The sequence below is a fragment of the Poecilia mexicana genome, unplaced genomic scaffold (assembly GCF_051168715.1).
Source record: "Poecilia mexicana isolate PSO_F unplaced genomic scaffold, ASM5116871v1 scaffold_21, whole genome shotgun sequence".
Classification (NCBI taxonomy): domain Eukaryota; kingdom Metazoa; phylum Chordata; class Actinopteri; order Cyprinodontiformes; family Poeciliidae; genus Poecilia; species Poecilia mexicana.
The window spans coordinates 8143566-8163427 of NW_028263390.1; the positions used below are offsets into that span (position 1 = coordinate 8143566).

The 19862-nt window shown below is 41.2% G+C and overlaps 3 protein-coding genes and 1 long non-coding RNA gene across 6 annotated transcripts in view; 2 read left to right on the plus strand and 2 right to left on the minus strand.

The window, feature by feature from the left end:
- The first annotated feature begins 696 nt into the window (after positions 1 to 696).
- On the plus strand, positions 697 to 2245 carry LOC106927349 (uncharacterized). Its single transcript, XM_015002869.2, has one exon. The coding sequence runs from the start codon at positions 766 to 768 to the stop codon at positions 2158 to 2160; it is 1395 nt and encodes a 464-aa protein (XP_014858355.1). The 5' UTR covers positions 697 to 765; the 3' UTR covers positions 2161 to 2245.
- Positions 2246 to 2758: 513 nt separating this feature from the next.
- lamp5 (lysosome associated membrane protein 5) lies at positions 2759 to 8598 on the plus strand. The gene is made up of 6 exons (XM_015002870.2): positions 2759 to 3501; positions 3904 to 4082; positions 4452 to 4583; positions 4833 to 4929; positions 5428 to 5616; positions 8207 to 8598. The coding sequence occupies exons 1-6, from the start codon at positions 3441 to 3443 to the stop codon at positions 8380 to 8382; spliced, it is 834 nt and encodes a 277-aa protein (XP_014858356.1). The 5' UTR covers positions 2759 to 3440; the 3' UTR covers positions 8383 to 8598.
- LOC106927351 (uncharacterized) lies at positions 5668 to 11299 on the minus strand. The gene is made up of 3 exons (XR_001420276.2): positions 11045 to 11299; positions 10854 to 10921; positions 5668 to 5847 (listed from the first exon to the last, which is right to left on the minus strand). It is a non-coding gene; the product is annotated as an uncharacterized LOC106927351 (long non-coding RNA).
- A 1520-nt stretch (positions 11300 to 12819) lies between these two features.
- Positions 12820 to 19862, minus strand: part of pak5 (p21 protein (Cdc42/Rac)-activated kinase 5) — a 74353-nt gene continuing 67310 nt past the window's right edge. For all 3 annotated transcript variants that reach the window (XM_088001847.1, XM_088001845.1, XM_088001846.1), the window contains 4 exons: positions 16014 to 16140; positions 15529 to 15654; positions 15303 to 15437; positions 12820 to 14706 (listed from right to left, as the gene is read on the minus strand). In XM_088001847.1, the coding sequence (XP_087857973.1) occupies positions 14551 to 14706; positions 15303 to 15437; positions 15529 to 15654; positions 16014 to 16140 (544 nt within the window). In that variant the 3' untranslated portion in view covers positions 12820 to 14550. The remainder of the gene's footprint in view (positions 14707 to 15302; positions 15438 to 15528; positions 15655 to 16013; positions 16141 to 19862) is intronic.

Here is a 19862-nt window from a genome sequence, read left to right on the forward strand (position 1 = left end):
TTGAATCAGCAATCAAAAACAGATTTCCTGCCGAAATTTAAAAAATAAACTCGGCATAGTGTTGATTTAACTCTGCAGAATTTGAGTGTGCATATTTACGTTTGATTTATTCTAAGTCTGAATCTGTAGGAAGATGTGGACGTTTCATGTCAGAAAATCCATCTTATCTAACTGAACCTGAACTATCTTCAAACAAAAATGTTGTGAAAAGCTGGTATAGACATGACAAAATTGCAATTGCAAAATTATCTGAAATAGAGCAGTTTAAAAAAAATGCACGCCACACTTCAGATTAGTATGTAGTATAAAAATATTTGTACAGTGTCTCATTTTCCACTTCAGCTATGCACTACTTTGCATCAAGTAAAATGGAAAACATAAATGCCGAAGTTTGTTTTGTAACAGTTCAAGCTGATGGTGACCTGATGTCTCCAGACCCAAACGCGGTGAGTGGACAGCACACGCTCCAATTTACTTTCCAAATTTATGTTCCTTCATCTCATTCAACAAGTGTGGAGTGAATTTATATGCCAGCGCCTCTCACAAGCACCGTCCGCTCCATCGCAGAGTCTCTTTATTATTATAAACATCGTATTTCCATTAGAAAGCAGAACAAAGCCCGATAATTATGCTCGAGTTGCCCCCGGAAATCTCGCTTTCTCTAGCCTATATATTAGGATCGCTGGGTCTGTCGGGACGCTTTCCTCGGAAGCAGACAAGCAGACATGAGTTTTCTTAGTTAAATCTTCGTCTTGTTGAAGAAACATGCTCAAAACTACTGGGCAGACAGGCACAAAAATCCTCCTGGATGCGATGTCCAAGGATAAAGTCCACTTGGCCAGGTTTGTTCTGGACGCGCTGGATGGAGAAATCGTTGACTCCACAGCGGACGGCGCGCAGACGCCCCTCATCTCTTCCGTTCTGCTGCCCGACAGCCAGACCCGATGTAAGTTCATAGAGCTTCTGCTGCACAGGGGGGCCAGCGTCAACTATCAAGATGGGAACGGACGCACAGCGCTCAGCTACGCCTGCGAGAAAGGCTACCTGGACGCGGTTAAGATCCTGGTCCAGAACGGCGCAGATCCAGAGATCCTGGACTCGTGGGGGAACACCCCGTTGATGTACGCGGCTGTAGCGGATCACACCTTAGTTGTTGAGTTTTTGGTGAGAGCCTTCAAGAGGTTAGGTTTGCAGATAGACAGGCAGAACAAAGCTGGCAACTCTGCTGTTGAAGTGGCAAAGTTCCTCGGTCACACAGAGTGCATTTTTGCGCTTACCAATAACTCCAAGAGGAGCCGTGAGGTTGATGAAGGCAAGTTTGAGGGAAAAGTTGATAGTTTGGCCAGTAAACTTGAAGTCCTCAAAATGAGTGGCCGTGCAGAAATGTCTCAGATAAAGCCCAGTCGTTTGCCACCGATGGAGTTTGAAAGAGAAAATAATAAATCCTCTTTGGGTCTACAGGATATGATCTTCTCTGGAGCACGCACTCCTGTGCCCCGACCAGGGATTTACAATCAACCCATTTCTAAACAATGCACCTCCCTGGAAAAGATGCCCTCCTCTACTCATCACTTGCCCCCTCTCTTAAACGGACGTGATGCTGAAAAGCCAATTTTCTTCTCCCCCCAGCCAAACAGAAACATGCCGCATCCCTGTGCGCCATCCACTCTTGGCATCTTACTGACTCCCATTCTTCCCAACAAATGTGAGGCTGAGAGGGGAAGGGAGAAATCTTTCCGCGTGGGAAGATTTAACGAGTGCTACTACAGGAAAAGATGCAGTCTGCCAACCAGTATGCTTAGCCCCACACCTCCAGAGCGCACTCTGGTGCCTGTGCGAAAATCCAGGACGGTGAGGAGGCGCAAAGAGTCGATGAGCTTCACCGAACCGCTTCAGTTTGCCACAACAGCTTCTGCCTCAACTCCAACAACTTTCTCAGCATTGACTAATAAACTCTTCCGAAGATTTACCTCCCCGGAGTTCAAGAAAGTCGTTGGAGATCTGGAACAGAGTCCGTTGCGGTCTTTAGGCCGCATCCCGCGATCAGAAACTTTCCCTCAGGAGACGAGGCATCCGCAGGTGGACAGTACGCCCAGCATCGACAGCATCAGCTCCGTTAAGTGCGAGTTTGACTTTCAGTTCAGACAGACAAACTCTTAAGACTGAGCGCCATGTGCAAAAGGGGGGCAAAGGACTGCTATGTTACGTAATGATGTTTTTTTGCTTAACTGTAAGTGGCGGAAAAGTTTGTGTTTAAAAAAAAAAAAAAAAACTTTAGTAAAAATTGGTAACTTCGTGTTCTTAGGGTGTTCAATAAATGTATAATAGTGATCGATACTAGTAGTTACTGAAAACCCATAGGGACACGTCAGTCACTGTGGAGTTTTTTCTTTTAATTCTGGTATGATTGTGATTTCATCCAGTCTAAAGTCTTTACATTTGAAGAACTGTAATGCATAACAGCGGAAATATGAGCGGCTGGTTACTTGATAGAGGAATACATTTATGATTTACATAATTTACATTTATTCATCAAAACGTGCCGACCACCTCTAATTTTTAACTGAACTAAAAAAAAAAGCGCAAAGTTGGTATTTGTCTGGATCTGATCAGTGGATTGTCAATCAGAGCAAATTTACGGAAAATAGGTCGGTTCCGGTCTCCGAGATGGATTAGTGCAACTGTAGTAAAGAGCTAAAATAAAGATCTGATCTGTGTTAGCAGTCAGTAATGGTACAATATGGTGTGATTTAAAAAATACAAAACTAGTCGTTTGCCTTCATTGAAACATCAGGCTTTAGTGTTCTTTTATTTTTTTTAATGCAAGTCTAACCATCTGGTGTCAGCCCTCACTAACACACCGAGCTGCAACCTTGAGGGAGTGGAGGTTTTCAGTGGAGGGGAGGGAGAGAGGGGGAGTTGTCGGCGTTTCCCTCTAGACATGCATCATTTCAGCTGAACCTCCAGCTGCTATCGCAGAGATGGAGACTACGGCACTGCAGGAGTAGCTGCCACCACCGCCTCGCAGGAGATAAGTTTCTGACTTTCAACGAAGAAGGATCCTTATTTGTGGCTGATGACATGTAGAGGTGGTTCGGACTTGCAGTTGTCACCGGGTTGACACCTGTCCACCTTGAAGGAGTGAGGAGGTCGGTTCGGACAGATGGAACTCGTTGGTGCCGGATCTCGCAGCCAATCTCGGGGCATCGTTTGGTGCATTCACGATCATCTGAGCGTCACTTCTTGGCGCTAAGAAGAGACAGCCCTTCTCCCTCACTTCCTCTCCTTCTCCTCCCCACCCCCCTGTCTTTTTTTCTTTCTTTCTTTCTCAGTCTCCCCTCCCTGTCCGCGTTTCTCTTTTCTTTTCGCGGGTTCAGCCCAGACTGCCCAGTCAGTCAGCCCCCCTTTTTTTTTTCCCAGCGCCGGGGAAGCTGGTAGCAATGGGGCGGCTCAGTTTCAGCACCAAGGAGAGCGCTGGACTTTTGCTGCTCTGTGTGTGTGGTAAGAGCGTGAGTGTGTTGAGTGTCTGTCGGAATGTCGTGACTACTCTCTGCGGAGCGGACACGTGCACGCGCATGCAACAACTGCATGTATGCGTGCCTCATAAGGTGCATGTGTTCTTTCATCTTCATGAGTTGGCAATTTTTTTTTTTTTTTTTTGCTAAAGTGTTGCAAACTGACGTTTGAGGGGTGAGCTGTTGCTCCCCTGACGTTGCAGGTTTTACTTTTAGCGTTATGTAGATGTTGACTTCACCCCTCTACTAACCTCTGATCAGTCCTTCTGTTTTCTGCTGATTCTGCATGTTTTGCAGCTGCTTGTGCGCATGAGTGTGTGCCAACCATTTATTGCCCGGCAAGACACCAGGCTCTTTTCTCCACCGGGTGTGTTTCTGCTGTTATCAGGTGTGCTAGCGCTGCCCGCGGCGCTGGCAGAGCAGGAGGGGGAGAACCTGTCCGGGCTCTCGGATAACCCGGACAAAGCCATTTTCGCGGTCCGCGAGAACGGAACGACGTGCCTGATGGTGGAGTTCGCCGCCAAATTCCTCGTGCCATATGACGTGCTCGCGCTTAATGGGATAGACGTAAGGATTTCCCTCGCGTGCATTTTAATTCTCGTTTTAGCTTCTCAAAATAAGAGAAAAACAACATGAACGCTGCATAAAACTGTTCAAGATTCTTTTTTTTTCTGGATCAAGTTGTGCTTAAAATAAGCCTGACGCACTGAAACCTAGAGTAAATTATATTTTAAAATGATATATTCAAATTTATCTTAATTCATGTTACGATAAATTTGTGGATACATTTAAATTGCAACCATGAAAAGCAGTTTTTGCAGCAGTGCATAAAATGCTGAACTAAAAAAAAAAGGTTACTTATGCCACTTGGAGATTACAGACCAATTTTATTAATACAGCGTGCAACTTGTCTTTATTTTATTTATTTATTTATAGCTCATCACAGAGCAGGCTTCTTTCACGCTGCCCCGTGGGGCAGAGATCGAGGGGAAATGTGGGAGCACCGACTCAGAGATCCACATCTCCTGGAAAAACAACGCCTACATCCTCCGCATTTACTTCTCCAAGGTGCATCAACGGCAAACAGAAAATACACTATAAAACCGAGTAGTGAACTTTTTTTATGATGATTAAAAATAGAAAAGTTACTTTTTTAATAATTTCCTGACGATAAACATGTAGAGAAATCTCCACACGCCAACCTCGACTCCTGCATTCCTGAGTGCTTGAGCAGGAAGCAACTGGACTTGTATTCTTGAGCACTTGGGAATGTCAGGTCCTGGATGACACAATCCACTCTGGCATGTTTTTATCTAGGAGTTCCGCGAAAAGGGTATTGAGGTGTGGAAGATCAACAAAATCCAGTTCGTCTACGACACCTCGGAGACCTCGCACTTCATCAACGCATACAACCGTGAGTGTCCCTTCCGCAGCAGCACAACACAGCGGCTCCTTCACAGCCTCCGGCCCCACTGCTGTGATCGCAGCTTGGCCGCATTTATTCTGCAGTCCATCGGGTGGAGTTAAGGACGGACTCATGCGGAGATTTAGGAAGTTCTCAGACATTTATTTACATACCACTGGAAGGTTTCAGAACATAAAAACCTTTAATCAAAGCTTTTGAATGTGAAACATAAATTTTTAACAATTTTCTTTGTATTAATTTATATTTTACAGTTAGTGCTGGCCGTATCATCATCGTTGTTTTTATCAAAATGTCTAACAGAAAAATCTAAGTAGTAATTTTAATATAAAAAAAATCTTATTTGAATCGTTTTGTTGTGTTTTCCCCTTGACATTAAACTATTACAACTTTATTTCAACATTCTTTTGAAACAAACACTTTTAAAACACGCAACAGTGCCATTTGTTTCGTTTTATTAAAAAGTCCTTCATCTCTCTGGGTCTATAGCCGGAAAGCACACAGCCAGCACCCACAAGCTCTCGGCCCTGGTGACCCCAGCCGGGCGCTCCTATGTGTGCACGGCTCAGCAGACCGTCACCCTCATCTCCAGCGATCACCAGAAGGGCATCACGTTCTCCATGTACGACATCCAGATCCAGCCCTTTGACATCGCCTCAGACTTCATCTTCAGCGCACGTAAGGACAGACAAAGACATTCAGCAGCTTTTTGTTTGCTCGTGTTGTAGACAAACAACAGATGAAGACGGTAATGAGAAATCCTGGGGGGTGAGCTGTACGTCTCTTCCCAACGTCCAAATCTCAGGGGAGAGGCAGGTTATTGCTGCAGTATGGGGAGCATGTAGGGTGAAATGAGAAAAAGAACAGGCTGGGGATGCACAAGAGACAATAGGCGCAGCGGGAGGACGACTGAAAGGAAAGAGGTTGAGGTCATTAGGACTTTATGGTATCTGTGCCCTGGATGCAGCTTTTAGGAACACTGCGTGCATTTCATTGTCCAATCACCTTGGAGGAATCATGTGGCCTCAGCTGCAGTAAACTGTACTGGGCTAAGCTTCACTGCCTTTCTCCTTGTGTGCATTACAGCTGTCCACGGGGAGAAACACCTTCAACTTCAGACCCCATATGCATACTGTACTCTATTCTCAGCAGAGCTTAAGTGTCCTCCTTACTCTGAACCACCTAGCAGTTCTTAAAAATGCACTGTGTAAAGGAGAAAATGCTTTATATTGTTGCAAAATAACCCTTTAGCTTTTTCTGAGCACAAACTAATTTAATGTATTTTATTGGGATTTTATGTGACAGATCAACATAAAGGTTTTCAAATTCTTTTAAAAACAAAAATTTGGTGACCTCCACCTAAATATTGGAAACATTAATCAGAGAAGCACCCAAGAGGCTTGTGGTAATTGAAGGAGGTACCGAGATCCACAGCCATGTGCATTCCATTATGTACTTATCCTCATCTTTCACATAATTACAATATAATTAAAATTAAAAAGTCATTGGTTGCAACATGACAAAGTAGAAAAGTTCAAGTACTATGAATTAGGTCTGTCACGATAACCAATTTTGCTGGGCGATTAATTGTCTCAAAAATTATTGAGATAAACGATAATATTGTTTGAAGACCATTTTTAACTGATGTAATGGTAATGACATAATAATGCAAGAAATATCCTGCCAAAAATAGATGCACTTTATTTTCAAAAGTACACTAAACAGTGGAACTGTCCGTCTGTAAACTAAATAAACAAAACAACCAAAAACTAAAGTAAAATGGTCTCCGTCTCTGTTAACAAAAAATGCACTTGAATAAAAACTAAACACAACATAAAACCAAAGTGGAAATAAAAACTACATTCAACCAAAAAAGTACAGATTATAAAGTCTGTACACTATCTTGCCCTTCAGTTATCAGAAGATGGGCACATCCCACTGCCTGATGCAATAGTTCACTCCTCCCTTAAGCCCAGTTCACACTACAAGATTTTATTTATTTATTGCCCCGATTTTCCGCTTTCGACAATCTTAGAACGTCCAACGATCGTAACCGATCATCCCATAGTGTGTTCGATCGTAACACACCACGATCAGTCGTGGTGTGTTACGACTGATCGGGTCCAGTAGGTAGAATGTCGGGACCGCTCCGATCTAAGTCAGGCAAATTCAACATGTTGGATTGTCTTGGCCAGTTTATCACTGCGGCATGTGTGGCTTTTCCGATAGGGAGCGAGAACACAGCCTGTTCAATGTGACAGGTAGCCAATCAGAAAGCGTGGAATCCCCTCCGTGCTTTCTGAAGGGAAAACACGGAGGGGAATCCCAAACAGCTGACGCGGCACAACAGTCCAGCGGACATTGGAAACAATGTTATTTAACATTTCGTGAGGGGAATAGCCACAGAAATGACAAGGAGAGGAGATGGAGCGAAATTGTTACCGCGGTTGATATACCCGGTAACTTTTCAGCTGTTCATCGTTAACGTGTATAATAGGTTATAATAACGTGTATAATAGGTTATAATAATAAGACAATTCAATTCACGTGTGATATAGTGGGTTTTTACAGAATTTTCTGTCTGAAATCTGAATGTCGGTGAGAGAAATCGGTTCATGTGTGGGTGTGCTGCTCTTGTTTTGTGGTTGGACACCACACTCGGCACGATCGAACCCATTATGCTTACAATTTTTTTTGTCAGCTAGTGTGTCTCAGGTTTTGAAAATGGGCAGACGATCAGCCGACAATTCCAAAATCGTGTAGTGTGAACTGGACATTACACTCAGAAAATTAGGAAGGAAGGGGTCAGTGGAGAGCACCGGAGTTGAGCCCTTTTTCATTCAATGTCATCAACAGAAAGAGAAAAAGGCAGGAAGAAACGATAAAGCCGATAAATTAAAATGAGGTCGATAATTTTCATTCATCATGCCATTAATTGATTTATTGTTTATCGTGACAGGCCTACTACTTTGGTCAATACAGCAGCAATTAAGCATCCTTTAACTAACAAGCTTTATGTCTTAACAGTTTGGTTCAATTAAAAGAAACTTGAAGTTTCTGAATCATTTATAGGGATACAATATTTCAATACCAATTTAAAAAAAATTGCAATTCAAACAAATTTGTTTCAACGTGTGAAAAAACACAGACCAAAACCTGGCCCAACTCTAACCCTCACAAAGAAAATCCAAACAAGCTTTCAAAGCACTAGATTTCTACAAATATTGCCGTCTCTACATTTTGCTCCTGTGTTTTCCTCTCTTTGCAGCCTATAAGTGCATCACAGACCAGCGGGAGCACCTAGAGGAGATCCTCCCCCTTATCCTGGGCCTCATTCTTGGTCTAATAATCATCATCACACTCACCATCTACCACTTCCACCTCAAACTGACAGCGAATCAGCCACAGCTCCCAAGAGATCGCTCTATGTACAAGAATATGTAGTCACGTGACGCATCGGCGGCGCCCCCGACTCCCTACAAAGCTCTCCTCATGACAGATTTGTCTCCTCAAAGTCCTGGGCCTGAGGATTGCGTCCCCCACACTGGACTACGTCCTTGATTGGAAAAAGCGAATAGTCTGCACTTTCCGATGCTTTTGAACTGTTAAAATTACAAGTTATTTAGACAGTTTGGGACATAGCATGAGTGTAATTGGAGAGTAAACCCACCCAAATCTAGTTAAATTGACTGCTAGATTGTGCCATACGTAGTTTCAAATAAAGTGAATTGAATTTTCTGGATTTTTTTCCCCAAAAAAAACTTTAACGAAGATGGTTTGTAACTTGCACAATGTTTGATCTAACTTGTCTTTCAAAACATTTCTAAATTCCTTGTTCCCCTGTTCCCTCTTTCTCTGTTTGAATTTGCTGCTATTGGAATCCATCTGTATTTGTAAACTTTGTTCCTTTCTTTTGGTTCCCATCTCTGTGCTCATACATCCAGAATGCAGCCATAGTGTTGACAGTGGACTGTCTTGTAGTGTACAGTGCAGTTTTGCCTGGGCATCAGACCCTATTCTTGGCACAGATCAACGAAAGGAAGATGTATATAAAAAACAAAAAAGTCAAATACAAAATGTCATACAAAACTTGAGAAAAAAAGTCAGAATAAGTATTTATGGAAATGTGGAGAGGTTAATAAAAATGTGTGTATATTATTTTTAGAGTGAAAGTCTATGCATAAATCTCTGCTGATGCAATCATGTGCAGTACTCTGTTCTGTTTGAAATAAATTGCTGGATACACAATTACCAAATTATTCTATTTCAGCATTTATCACACTACACAAACTATCATCTATTGCATAGAATATATTTTAATTCAATGGAATGTTGTAAAAAAAAAAAAAAAAAAAAAGGATTTCTCCCTTTACAGTTTTCGCTTGTAGTTTCACATCAAATAACTTATTTTCAGACAAAGTTAACCTGAGTAGTTACAGAAAGTTTTCAAATCATGCCTTTTTAACTAAGGGGACAAAGCTGTCCAAAACAATACCACAATATGTAAAAGAAAGTCATAACTTTCTTTTTAAGTTATGACTTTTTTTCGATTCACATTTTTCCAATTTCAAATTTTCTGCCTGGACTTTACTAGAGTCCAGACAGACAACATTAACCAGGCTGATAGATCCCATGATGTTCCGATCTGAGACACAAAGTCAATTACATCCATCAGTCTATTAAAATTTACGTAGCAATTAAGCTGTGGGATTACACCTGACCATGGTGAAAGTCATTATAAAAAACAGGAGAAAACATGGAGCAGTTGTAAAACCTTCCCAAGAATTACCAGCATCAAAATTACTCACAAAACAGCATCATCACCACGGCAGCCTTCACTTCTTTAGTTAAGGTCAGTGTTTATGACTCAACAGTAACAAAGAGATTGTGTAAACATGGCAACCATGGGAGAGTTCAAAGGCCAAAACCACTGCTGACCCACTTCACATTTGCTAAAGACTTCTTGAAAACAAAGTGAAACTTCCTATCAGTTGTGCGTCATGTTAAACTTGGCATAAATCTGACATTTCAGAAAAACAACTTTACTCCACCAGCCAAACATGGTGGTGGTAGAGTGATGTTTTTGGCGCTTCTTTGCTGCTTAATGTAATTAATGAATCCATGAATTCTTCCATCAAGCAGAAAACCACGAGAGAGAAAGTCCAGCTATCAGATCGAGATCTTTGACACAACTAGCTAATAAATAATGCAGGTTAACTGGAATCGTTGACTGATACATATATCAGAGAAGACTCTGCCAGGATGAAGTATTGATTTCCTCTAAATCTGTGTCTTGAGAGAAAATATAAGCCACGAAAAGTCTAACTGAAAACACCATGTATATCACCAAGACTTATTCAACATTTCATAAACCACATGCAACATATCCACCAAGCCATTTACTAAAGTTTTTAACTCACTGAATATTTTACTATTGGAAACACAAATTACAAATAGCCATCTTTACATGAGAGGTGCCTGACCTTCTATAAAATTTCATAATCTTGTAAATTCTGACATGAGAACTTTAGCATTGCTTTATCGAATAAAATAATAAATGTCCCTGTTCTAACAGAGTACAAGTCTTTCATGCAAAAGAAAACATTTAAAAAAAAAAAGAACTAAAAATGATACTGTAATAGATATGAAAGAACATAAAGTCTAATTGACGTTTTTATAGTTAAAAAACGAAAATATTGCTATGGCAACATTTAAAGGTACAGTAAACCCACTGCGCTAAACACCACTGCTGCTCTACGTACACAATGAGACAGACACAAACAAACACAACCCAAATTAATTCAGCCACCACCGTCACCCGATAACAAAAAACAAGCTTCGCGCCCTTCTTATGTAGCCATAATTAGCAAAAACTAAAAACAAAACTACACATTCCTTAGAGCAATTAACCTCACCTGTGGTCCAGCAGACGGGTTTCACCCAGTAGCCTAGCCTCCAATTGACGTTCCGTTTGTTTAACCCACTGTAAATGTGTCCAGAATACAAAACTGCGTCAATTACGAGAGACAGCACGGTCCTGCCGTCAATTACTGGATTAGAAAAAAAAAAAAAAAGTTAAACATGTTAACAGAGACAAGAGCCTCACCTTCAACTTACTTCACCTTGAGTTGGTTCTCTTGAAAAACACGTAAAATCTTTACACTCAAAAGTATATTAATGAAGCTGCAGATACTGTATATTAAATAGTTTTTGCTAAAAGAATATTGCTGCAATTCATATGTCGACATATTGGGTGTTTTCCGTCTGACTCGCTCACAGTGAACTTCACAGGCGTCATCTCATTAATATGACGTCATTGCACTGCGCCGATAACCAGCAGTTCTTCGTCTGAAAATTTGACCTCCCGCGTCGAAATGATACGCCTTCATGAGAACCATGAGTTCTTTAAACCCTAAAAACAAATAACTTAATTGTAAAGTGATACGAGAATAACGTGGCTCTCTACTATCATTCTTTGTACAATATCTCAAGATTAGAATGGACAGAAATCATGTATGACTCTCAGTTTTAATATTTATGACAAAAGTTCTTGGTTGGATTGTTCATTTTTAATGCATGCTTTGATCTATTGTATCTTTGGCTGTATGTTCTGGAAAGATGTAGAGGTAAACCTTGCCCCAGTCTCAAGCCTTTAGGACCCTTAAAGAGTTTATTATCTCTCCATTATTGTGCTGTATATTTAGCACCATCCGACTTTGTATCAACTCCAACCAGCTTCCTTTTACCTGCTGAAGAAAAGCTTTCCCACAGCCTGCTGCTGCCACAACCGTGTTTTACAGAGGTGATGTCTCACAGTTGAGGTGTAATGTTAATTCTCCTCCACAAAGTGTTTTGCATGAGGGCCAGAAAGTTTCCTTGTGGTTTCGTATGACCAAAGCACCTTAACAGGAGATTTCCAGGTTGGAAATGGCTTTCCTCTTGCCGCTCCTCCATTCAAGTAGTTCTTCTGTTAAATCCAGAACCCAGAAATACGAATCTCTGCAGCTCTTCAAGAGTTAGAGTCTTTGCCCAGCCTGTCAGCTTGGGTTTTTAATCGTCATTCTTTACTTCATTTTAGGTACTCTTACGAGCTTCAGAGTAACCCATAAGTTTCATACAGTATTATTTTAATACGTAAATTGTTGGGTTAAAAGTAGTGTTTTAATGAAGTTTGTTTGTGGATTTATGACTTATTTTTTAATGAAACTGTCAAATTTTTTAGTTGATTTTCATCAGTTCTGAATCATGAAGCGTAAACAGAGTTCCCATAGTAATTTCTTTTCAGTCTAACATAGATAGCTCCCTGAAAAGGAAAACAATTCACTCTTTTGATTGATTCGGAGCGTACTAATGGTTTCTGAATCCAATCTGGCTTTATCCTAATTAAAAATTTAAACGTGTTTAACATCTAAAAAGGTTCACTGTGGCCGCCCTTTCCCACATACTTTTCATCTTTTCGCTCACTGGGCTCAGGCTTTCCTCACTGAAAAAGAAGCTTCATTCTTTGTCTGAACTAAATCAATATCCCATTACTGTGTTTCGGTGGGAAATGGCTTATAGGAAAGAAAGACCAAAAACATAATATATTATAGCAACCCCAATCCATGGATGTGTCGTTTTGCTTCTCTCCTAAGCGGCCAAGTTGGGGTGGAGTCGTTTAAAATGAGAACTTTTGAATTTAGAGAACATGAAAGACTTAAAAAAAAAAAAAAAAAAAGAGGAAAAACTGATGATGACTGAACAAAGCTCCCCCGGAGCAAACCGACAGTGTGCTGATAAACGACAACAAAAATCATCTCTGATTGATATGAGACACCGAGAGAGAAGTACGGTAGATCGGAAAAGGCGATGAAAGAAAAATCCATGCAACACAACTTGATGTTTTTTTTTATGTGCGTTTCTTTTTTTTTAATTGAAACCAGCTTCACTGAAAACAAACATGCAATATCACTGTACAAGCCAAAACCACAAATAAGTGTATACTCATTCAGATGTTGACCCAGTGTCGAGGATTAGTGGGCGGGCGCACGACACGCAGGCACACGCTTTCAGATGCTGTACAGAGACACGTACGCTCCGACTCTTTTGCTCTCCGACAAACACAGACTCACGCTCACAGTCATATGTACATATCACAGTGACTGATGGGTAAAGAGGATGTAGGGAGGAGGATTACACTGTTGCTCTGGTTCGACTGGAGATGAGAATGGCAGCACGGTTCCAGTGACGACAAGAGACGGAGGTGGGGTGAGGATGCGAGTGAAAAATAAGACTTTTTTTTTTTTTTTTTGTCAGCATCCTGATCTCTGTGTGAAGCTAACTCGAAGTAGTAGTTAAGGAAACCCATTAAGCTAATATGAAAGAAAAATAAAATAAGAAAAGGCAAGGAATATCCTTCTTTTTCAGTTTTTTTGTTGCCAAATCCATACAATCTGTGCTACATTGAAATGCATGGTGTTACAGTATCATAAAAGCTGGGCTTGATGGTTTTACAAATAGATTTGGGGTATTGCTTGGATTACATAACAACTGATATCACTGTTTTTGCCCAAGTGCATTAAGAATCGTGGAGAAAACATGAATAAAATAAAAAGAAAATAAAAAAACAGGGAAAAAAAAAAGAAAAAAAGGCCACACTACAAATAAAAATATCACCCCATATCCAATAAATAAATAAATAAATACTTCAAAATGTCATAGAAAATTCTGACATTACCCTTTTTTTTCAAACATTTAATGGAAGTTCTGTCTACAAATGTTGAAATCATAAATATATTAAGTACTTTTAGTAACAGTTAGGTTTAGCTGGATTTATTTGGAATATCTCTTATATCTTTAAGCAAAAACTGGATTATAAACAGTAGGAAAGATCTCTGCAGAAATTCTATTTAATACTGCTCATATCACAATAGTTACGACACGATAAAATACTGCAAATTATCAAAACTGTACAGAAAATGTTACAGGTTTTTCTAAAATACATTTTCACGTTTTGACGTGTGTGTGTGTGTGTGTGTGAGAGAGAGAGAGAAAGAGAGAGAGAGAGAGAAGAGAGAGAGAAGAGAGAGGGATGCGAGTGACCTTGTCGGAGCTAGCCTCGGCTGCTAGGACGCAGCCTGTCCCTCTCTAAATGATGGACCGATGGCGGTCAGAAGCCTCTCTCTTCACACTGATTGTTTGGCCCTCTGCTGCTCTGCTTTGAAGCAGCGGGGGTCACTTAGGTCCTTCTGCCTCGCCAGCAACTCAGCGCACCCTTTAGAAGCTGTGGAAGGCTGATGGCTACTATGAGTCTACGTGCAGCTGGAGACTCTTGAGTCTAGGAAGAAAGAAGAGTGCAGCGTCGCGAACCGGCTCACGCTTCAACAGAACGTCCCGATAGCTCCTTCTCCTTCTCCTTCTTCTTCTTTTCTGTGTGCATGTGTTTTTTAAACATACTTCTTAAATATTCCTCGAGCTAATCTACGTTTACGGTTACAGGTGTTAGTGGCGGGCCATCACGCAGTAGGTTGTTTTGACTGGGTGAAGGCGGTGCCACCCTTAAGGGGGGTGAGTAAGCATGTGATTTTTTGCTGTTTTTTTTAGTGTGGAAGAGGACGCGATTAGGCCAGGAGATCAACGATGGCGGTAGTGTCTCATGAGGGGAACGATGCAGGACGGCGGTCCAGACAACTTGAGGAACGGGTGCTGGATGAGCTCCTGGGCAGTGGCTCTCTGCGATGGCTCCCTCACCAGCATCATGTCCAGGAAGGACCGCAGCACCGACGATACCTGCAGGATGCGACACGCTTGTGTTTATTCTTAGCTTTTTGAGTTACTGCAAAGTAAACTGCAGTAGGCTAATTACGTTTTTCAAAAGTTAGAAACACTTGCGAGAGAATGTTCAGTGACTAGAAAAGAGCTGTTTAGATTTGTTTTAGCTCAACAAGTAGGGAACAAACTGTAGAGCTAATGAAAGATTCATTTGAATGTGGATGAAGTTCTAGTTTCAATCATTCACCTAAAAACTAGGGCTGCACAATTTAAGGTAGACTTTACATTACAATTTGCGATGACGACATCCAATATGACCTAAAGGTTGCAAAAGCATTTATAAAGGTTTATAAATGCAGCTAAATAATTCCATTCTGCACTGATTAGCATATTCTTGTGTCACTTTCCATTTTCTCCTAATCACTTTCATATTGATTACCATTACCATACTTCAGTTACTGTTATTCCCAATTTTGTTGAGTCTGAGTCAAATTCTGCAAACCCAATTGCTAAATGTTGCCGAATAAAGCTGTAAACAAAACAACCAACCATTGAACTTATCACCACGTACTTCCATCTTTTCTTGAATAGCCCTGAACTGTTTCTTTCCGTACCTTGTGGGATTCCTTTAGCCGTGGGGGAAGGTTGTCTCGTATCCTCCTCATGGCCTGCAGAGGGGGCTCGTTAAAGTAAGGGGGTTCTCCGTCTACCATCTCGATCACCATAATGCCTAAAGACCAGATGTCCACCTGGACACCCAAAGAGACCGATGCGTTACTGGTCACCAAACCCTCCCACAACCGACCACCTCTGTGGGGACACGGGTGCTCATGTTCTGACCTCAGTCCCGTAAGGTATTCTTGAGATGACCTCCGGTGCCATCCAGTAGGGAGTGCCCACAAGAGATTTCCTCTTCGGCACCTCTTTGGAAACTTGGGCACAAAAGCCGAAGTCTGACAGCTTGATCTGCAAAACACACACACGCACACATGCAGATATCCCATCAGGACATGTAGTGGGAAATATTAGATCAGAATTATCCTGACCCCATGTGATGAAGAGCTTCGAGAGAAGACACTAATCTCTCCTATTAGCAGTTAATTATGCCTCAGTTAATCATGTCTTATCAAGTAGTTAGGAGGCATTATGTAGGATTTAATTACTCGGGCACGAGTTGTAATTGATGAATGAGTGAGTTTTTCACACTGCCTGTACTGCACCCACGAAGAAGGGTCAGAGTGCATTAATGTCAATAAGTGGCCAAAGCCTGGAGTACCTTTAAGGACAAACTGATTGCCTAAAAAGATCGTGTGCACTGCACTTACCCTGCCGTCGCTGGTCAGCAGGATGGAGTCGCTCTTTATGTCTCGGTGAATGACGCCCTGTGTGTGCAGGTAGGACAGAGCTCTCAGCACCGACAGACACACCGTGGCAATCTGCTCCTCGTTCATCCTGCAGGAAGCAAACGCAGCTGTAGGCGCGGGTCGGTAACCAACCAGACCACAAAGGTAAAAGAAAAAAGCTACGCATTCAATACTGTAACGGTTTTACATCATACTTCCGCAGATTTCAGCCCTTTGAATCAGATGCCAAGTGATTCAGTTGACAAAGCCACCATCTACATTTCTGCTACACAGGTGACTGAAGGCTGGCTACGTGAGCCAATACCTGCTAATGTCATCTTCTTATACTTTTATGTATTCCATAGAAAGCAGAACATTTCATCAAGTCATTTTTGTTTTGTTTTGTGGTGTCGGACAGCTATAATGGGTCAGACGTTTGAAGTGGGCATGCTGCATGCGCAGAAGCTGAAAAGTTGTCATGTTTTGAGCTTGAATGAACTTGGTCTTGGCATCTTTAGTAACAAATAACTTCCACACCTCTTGCAGAGGTACTAACTTTATTGATCAATACAGCTAATCTAAAATCTACCAAGGAAATCATTACTTTTTTTTGACTCAAAGTAATATTAATGTTTTTTTTTGTTTTGAGAAATTAATCTAATGCTATAAAATCAACAAATATTTTTATATTGGTTACTGAGATGGGTGTCAATCAGTTTTGACATGCATTGTGACATAATATGAATATTATCACTATTATTTTTTTGAGAAATGCCTGATTTTCCAAAAGAAGCGTCTTTGTCGAATAAAAATAATCTGCCATGGGTTGAGTGTATGGATTTTCTCTTGAGAACAAAACCCTGTAAAAGTAATTTTGGGCATAACTGTGTGAAATACCAGGCTGCATATAATGTTGCCTCGTAGGAAAAAGGTCGTAGATTTGAAACCAGGTTTCGTTTTGGTCTGCGTAGAGTTTGCAAAACAACAATTTTGCAACAATTTTGTTGTATTTTACTCAAGTCAGACCATACCCTTAGAATCTCACATTGCCTAATCCATCAGAAAAATTACATTTGTTATAACAAAACAAACATTTTATCCATTCTTTGAATTAGTGACTAGTAGAACACATCTTCAGACTTGAAAGTCTAAATTTTAAAGCCCTGTAAAAACCGAACGTTAGCCGAACAAAGAGATGCGGTTTAGAGATGCAGTTTGCTAAACATACCCCCTGTAGCCTAGAGCGGCTGCAGCCATGATGTTCAAGCAGGCAGGAGGGTCCCATATGGAGAGACAGGGCGATGCAGTTCATCTGACTGAGCCCACACAGCCTCACTGAACATTAACATCCAGACCCAGCTGGCCTGGCCATCCTGTGCATTTTTTGAGAGACTGCGTGCTGATCTCTCCTCGTTTATATTTGTGGAAAACTCCACGGAGGGACACGCAGATGCGTTGCGCCTGCATGTTTGTGCGTGCAAATGCAGCGAACCATTCAGTGCGCACTCTTCTCCTCCAACTATAAGAGGACTTACTCAAAAAACAAAAAGTTTCGTTGTGACAAAAACATGCACAGACACACACATATATCATCGCTTGGTGCAGATTTTTTTCCTTCTTCTTAATTCTTTTTTTTTGTTGTTATTTTATTTTAGTCACACATGTAAGCTTTTCCAATCACAGGAGTTTAATGAGCTCTCAGCAAATAGAGGGGGAAAAAAAACACCATCTGGTTAACTTTAAAATGAACAGGATTGAGAGGAGTACGCAAAAACAAATCACCTCTGCAATCTTCCCCCCAGCCTCCACTCATACGCTCCCTCTTTAGCACACACACACACACACGCACACACACACACACACACACACACAGGTGATCAGTGGAAAAACATGTTCACTGAAAAAGGAAATTGTTTGACAATGTGGAAAACAACTTTAATGAGCCTAGAAAGGTTGTCAAGGGGAAAGAGAATAACACATGGATGAAAAAAATGCAGCTTATTATACAGATTTTTTTTTTTTTAATCTCATTAAATGAGGTACATTCTGATTGAAATCTACACTATGACATTTAATTGTGCCACTGGCAACATGACTGAAAGAATGTGTGTGTGCGTGTGTTACACTTGAGTGTGTAAGCTGGCTGCCAAGAGCAGAAGAAACTGATGAGGCCACAATGTGCAACCTGCAGCTGTTATTAAAGCAACAAAGAGCTTCACAGAAACACTGGGAAGATTTCAGCTGGACCGAAAATACACTATAATATTAGGGCTGTTGTAAACGAATATTTTAGTAATCGAGTAATCTATCGATTATTCTTACGATTAATCGAATAATCGGATTAAAAAAAATTATAAAATGAAATATTGGTAAATCTGGCATAATACCGGTGTTACTATCAGATATCAATATCAGTCCAATTTTTCATATTTGAGCATCCCTAACAGTTGCTTTTTTGTAGTTTAGAAAACTAACCTGTAACAATAATAGTTCACTTTCTAAGTTAACCAGAAGAAAAGTTATAGAAAAATCTGAAATTATATTGAATTTAATAACAAAGAGGCAGGCTCACAAATATGCTTATAAAAAATGTCTACAATCCAGCTTTTAGTTTATGTATTCATCTTCAGTGAGTTTAATAGATTAATTAAACTCACCTTGCCACCTAACCTGTCACGCTTTGGGTTTGAAAATACGGGAAATGCCGCCTGGAGTGGGAGGAGAGGGCGAATGAACGAACATGGGGTGGAGGGGAGGAAATAGACCAGCGGACTGACGAACCGTTAGACCGGGGGACGAACACGGGGGGAAGCAATACGGGATATTTACGACACCTTCACTGGTCACACTCAGAAACTCATCTACCAGCCATGTACGATGCGCTCCGCCACCCGTTTCTTCTGACCGGGATATGAAATTTATTGTGCGGTTCGTCGGTAAAGCTACATTTACACGGTAAGCATCAGCTACTCAGCCGCCCGCCCTGTTCAGTCTATCCGCTCACCTCAGCGCTCTTCCCGCCGTTCGCTTTCAACCAGCAGCCCCGGAGGAGAAATGCTGCCGTACTCCAGGCATCCCCCAGTCATTTTAAGGATGCTTATTGGTTCCCCAAAAAACGATAAAAAGTCGGGCATTATCATCAATCAATAAAATCCCCACGGGCCAATCTTGAAGATTGGACTTTATGCCGCTGAGACTTAGCTTTTGTCAACAACTCAGAGGCGGAAGTGAGAGCTCCGCGCAACGCAAATGAAGTCCCGGCCGGAACACGGTGCGCTAAATAATAAAACATAAATTAACGAAGCTTCGAGGCAGGTAAATTTTCCTCGAGGAATTTTAGTAATCGAGGTACTCGAATCATTCGAGGAATCGTTTCAGCCCTATATAATATACATATATTTTTTAATTTACTCATAGTTTTCATCAAAACTCCATTAGGCGAAATCATTCAGTATTCCAGAGAGAACAGTAAATCAAAGAATGATAAATAATTCCTCAGATATATGAGATTTGTTGAGATTTTCGTTTTGGTTCACTGAAACAACATCCAAAAATAAAGTTCAGAGAGAGTGAGGTAATTTTTTTTTTTTTTTTGCCAATCTCTCCATCAGTATTTCCAGAAGCATTCATGTGTGCCTAAACTTTCTCCCTTACACACACACACACGCACACCCACACACACACACACACACACACACACACACACACACACACACACACGACACACACGACACACAAACAGGCAAACATCTGCGTGGGAGAGCGTTCAAAGTCCTTCACGGCAGCAGCGGCGCTCGGCCCCAACAAAGCGTGTTATTAGCAGCCGACACC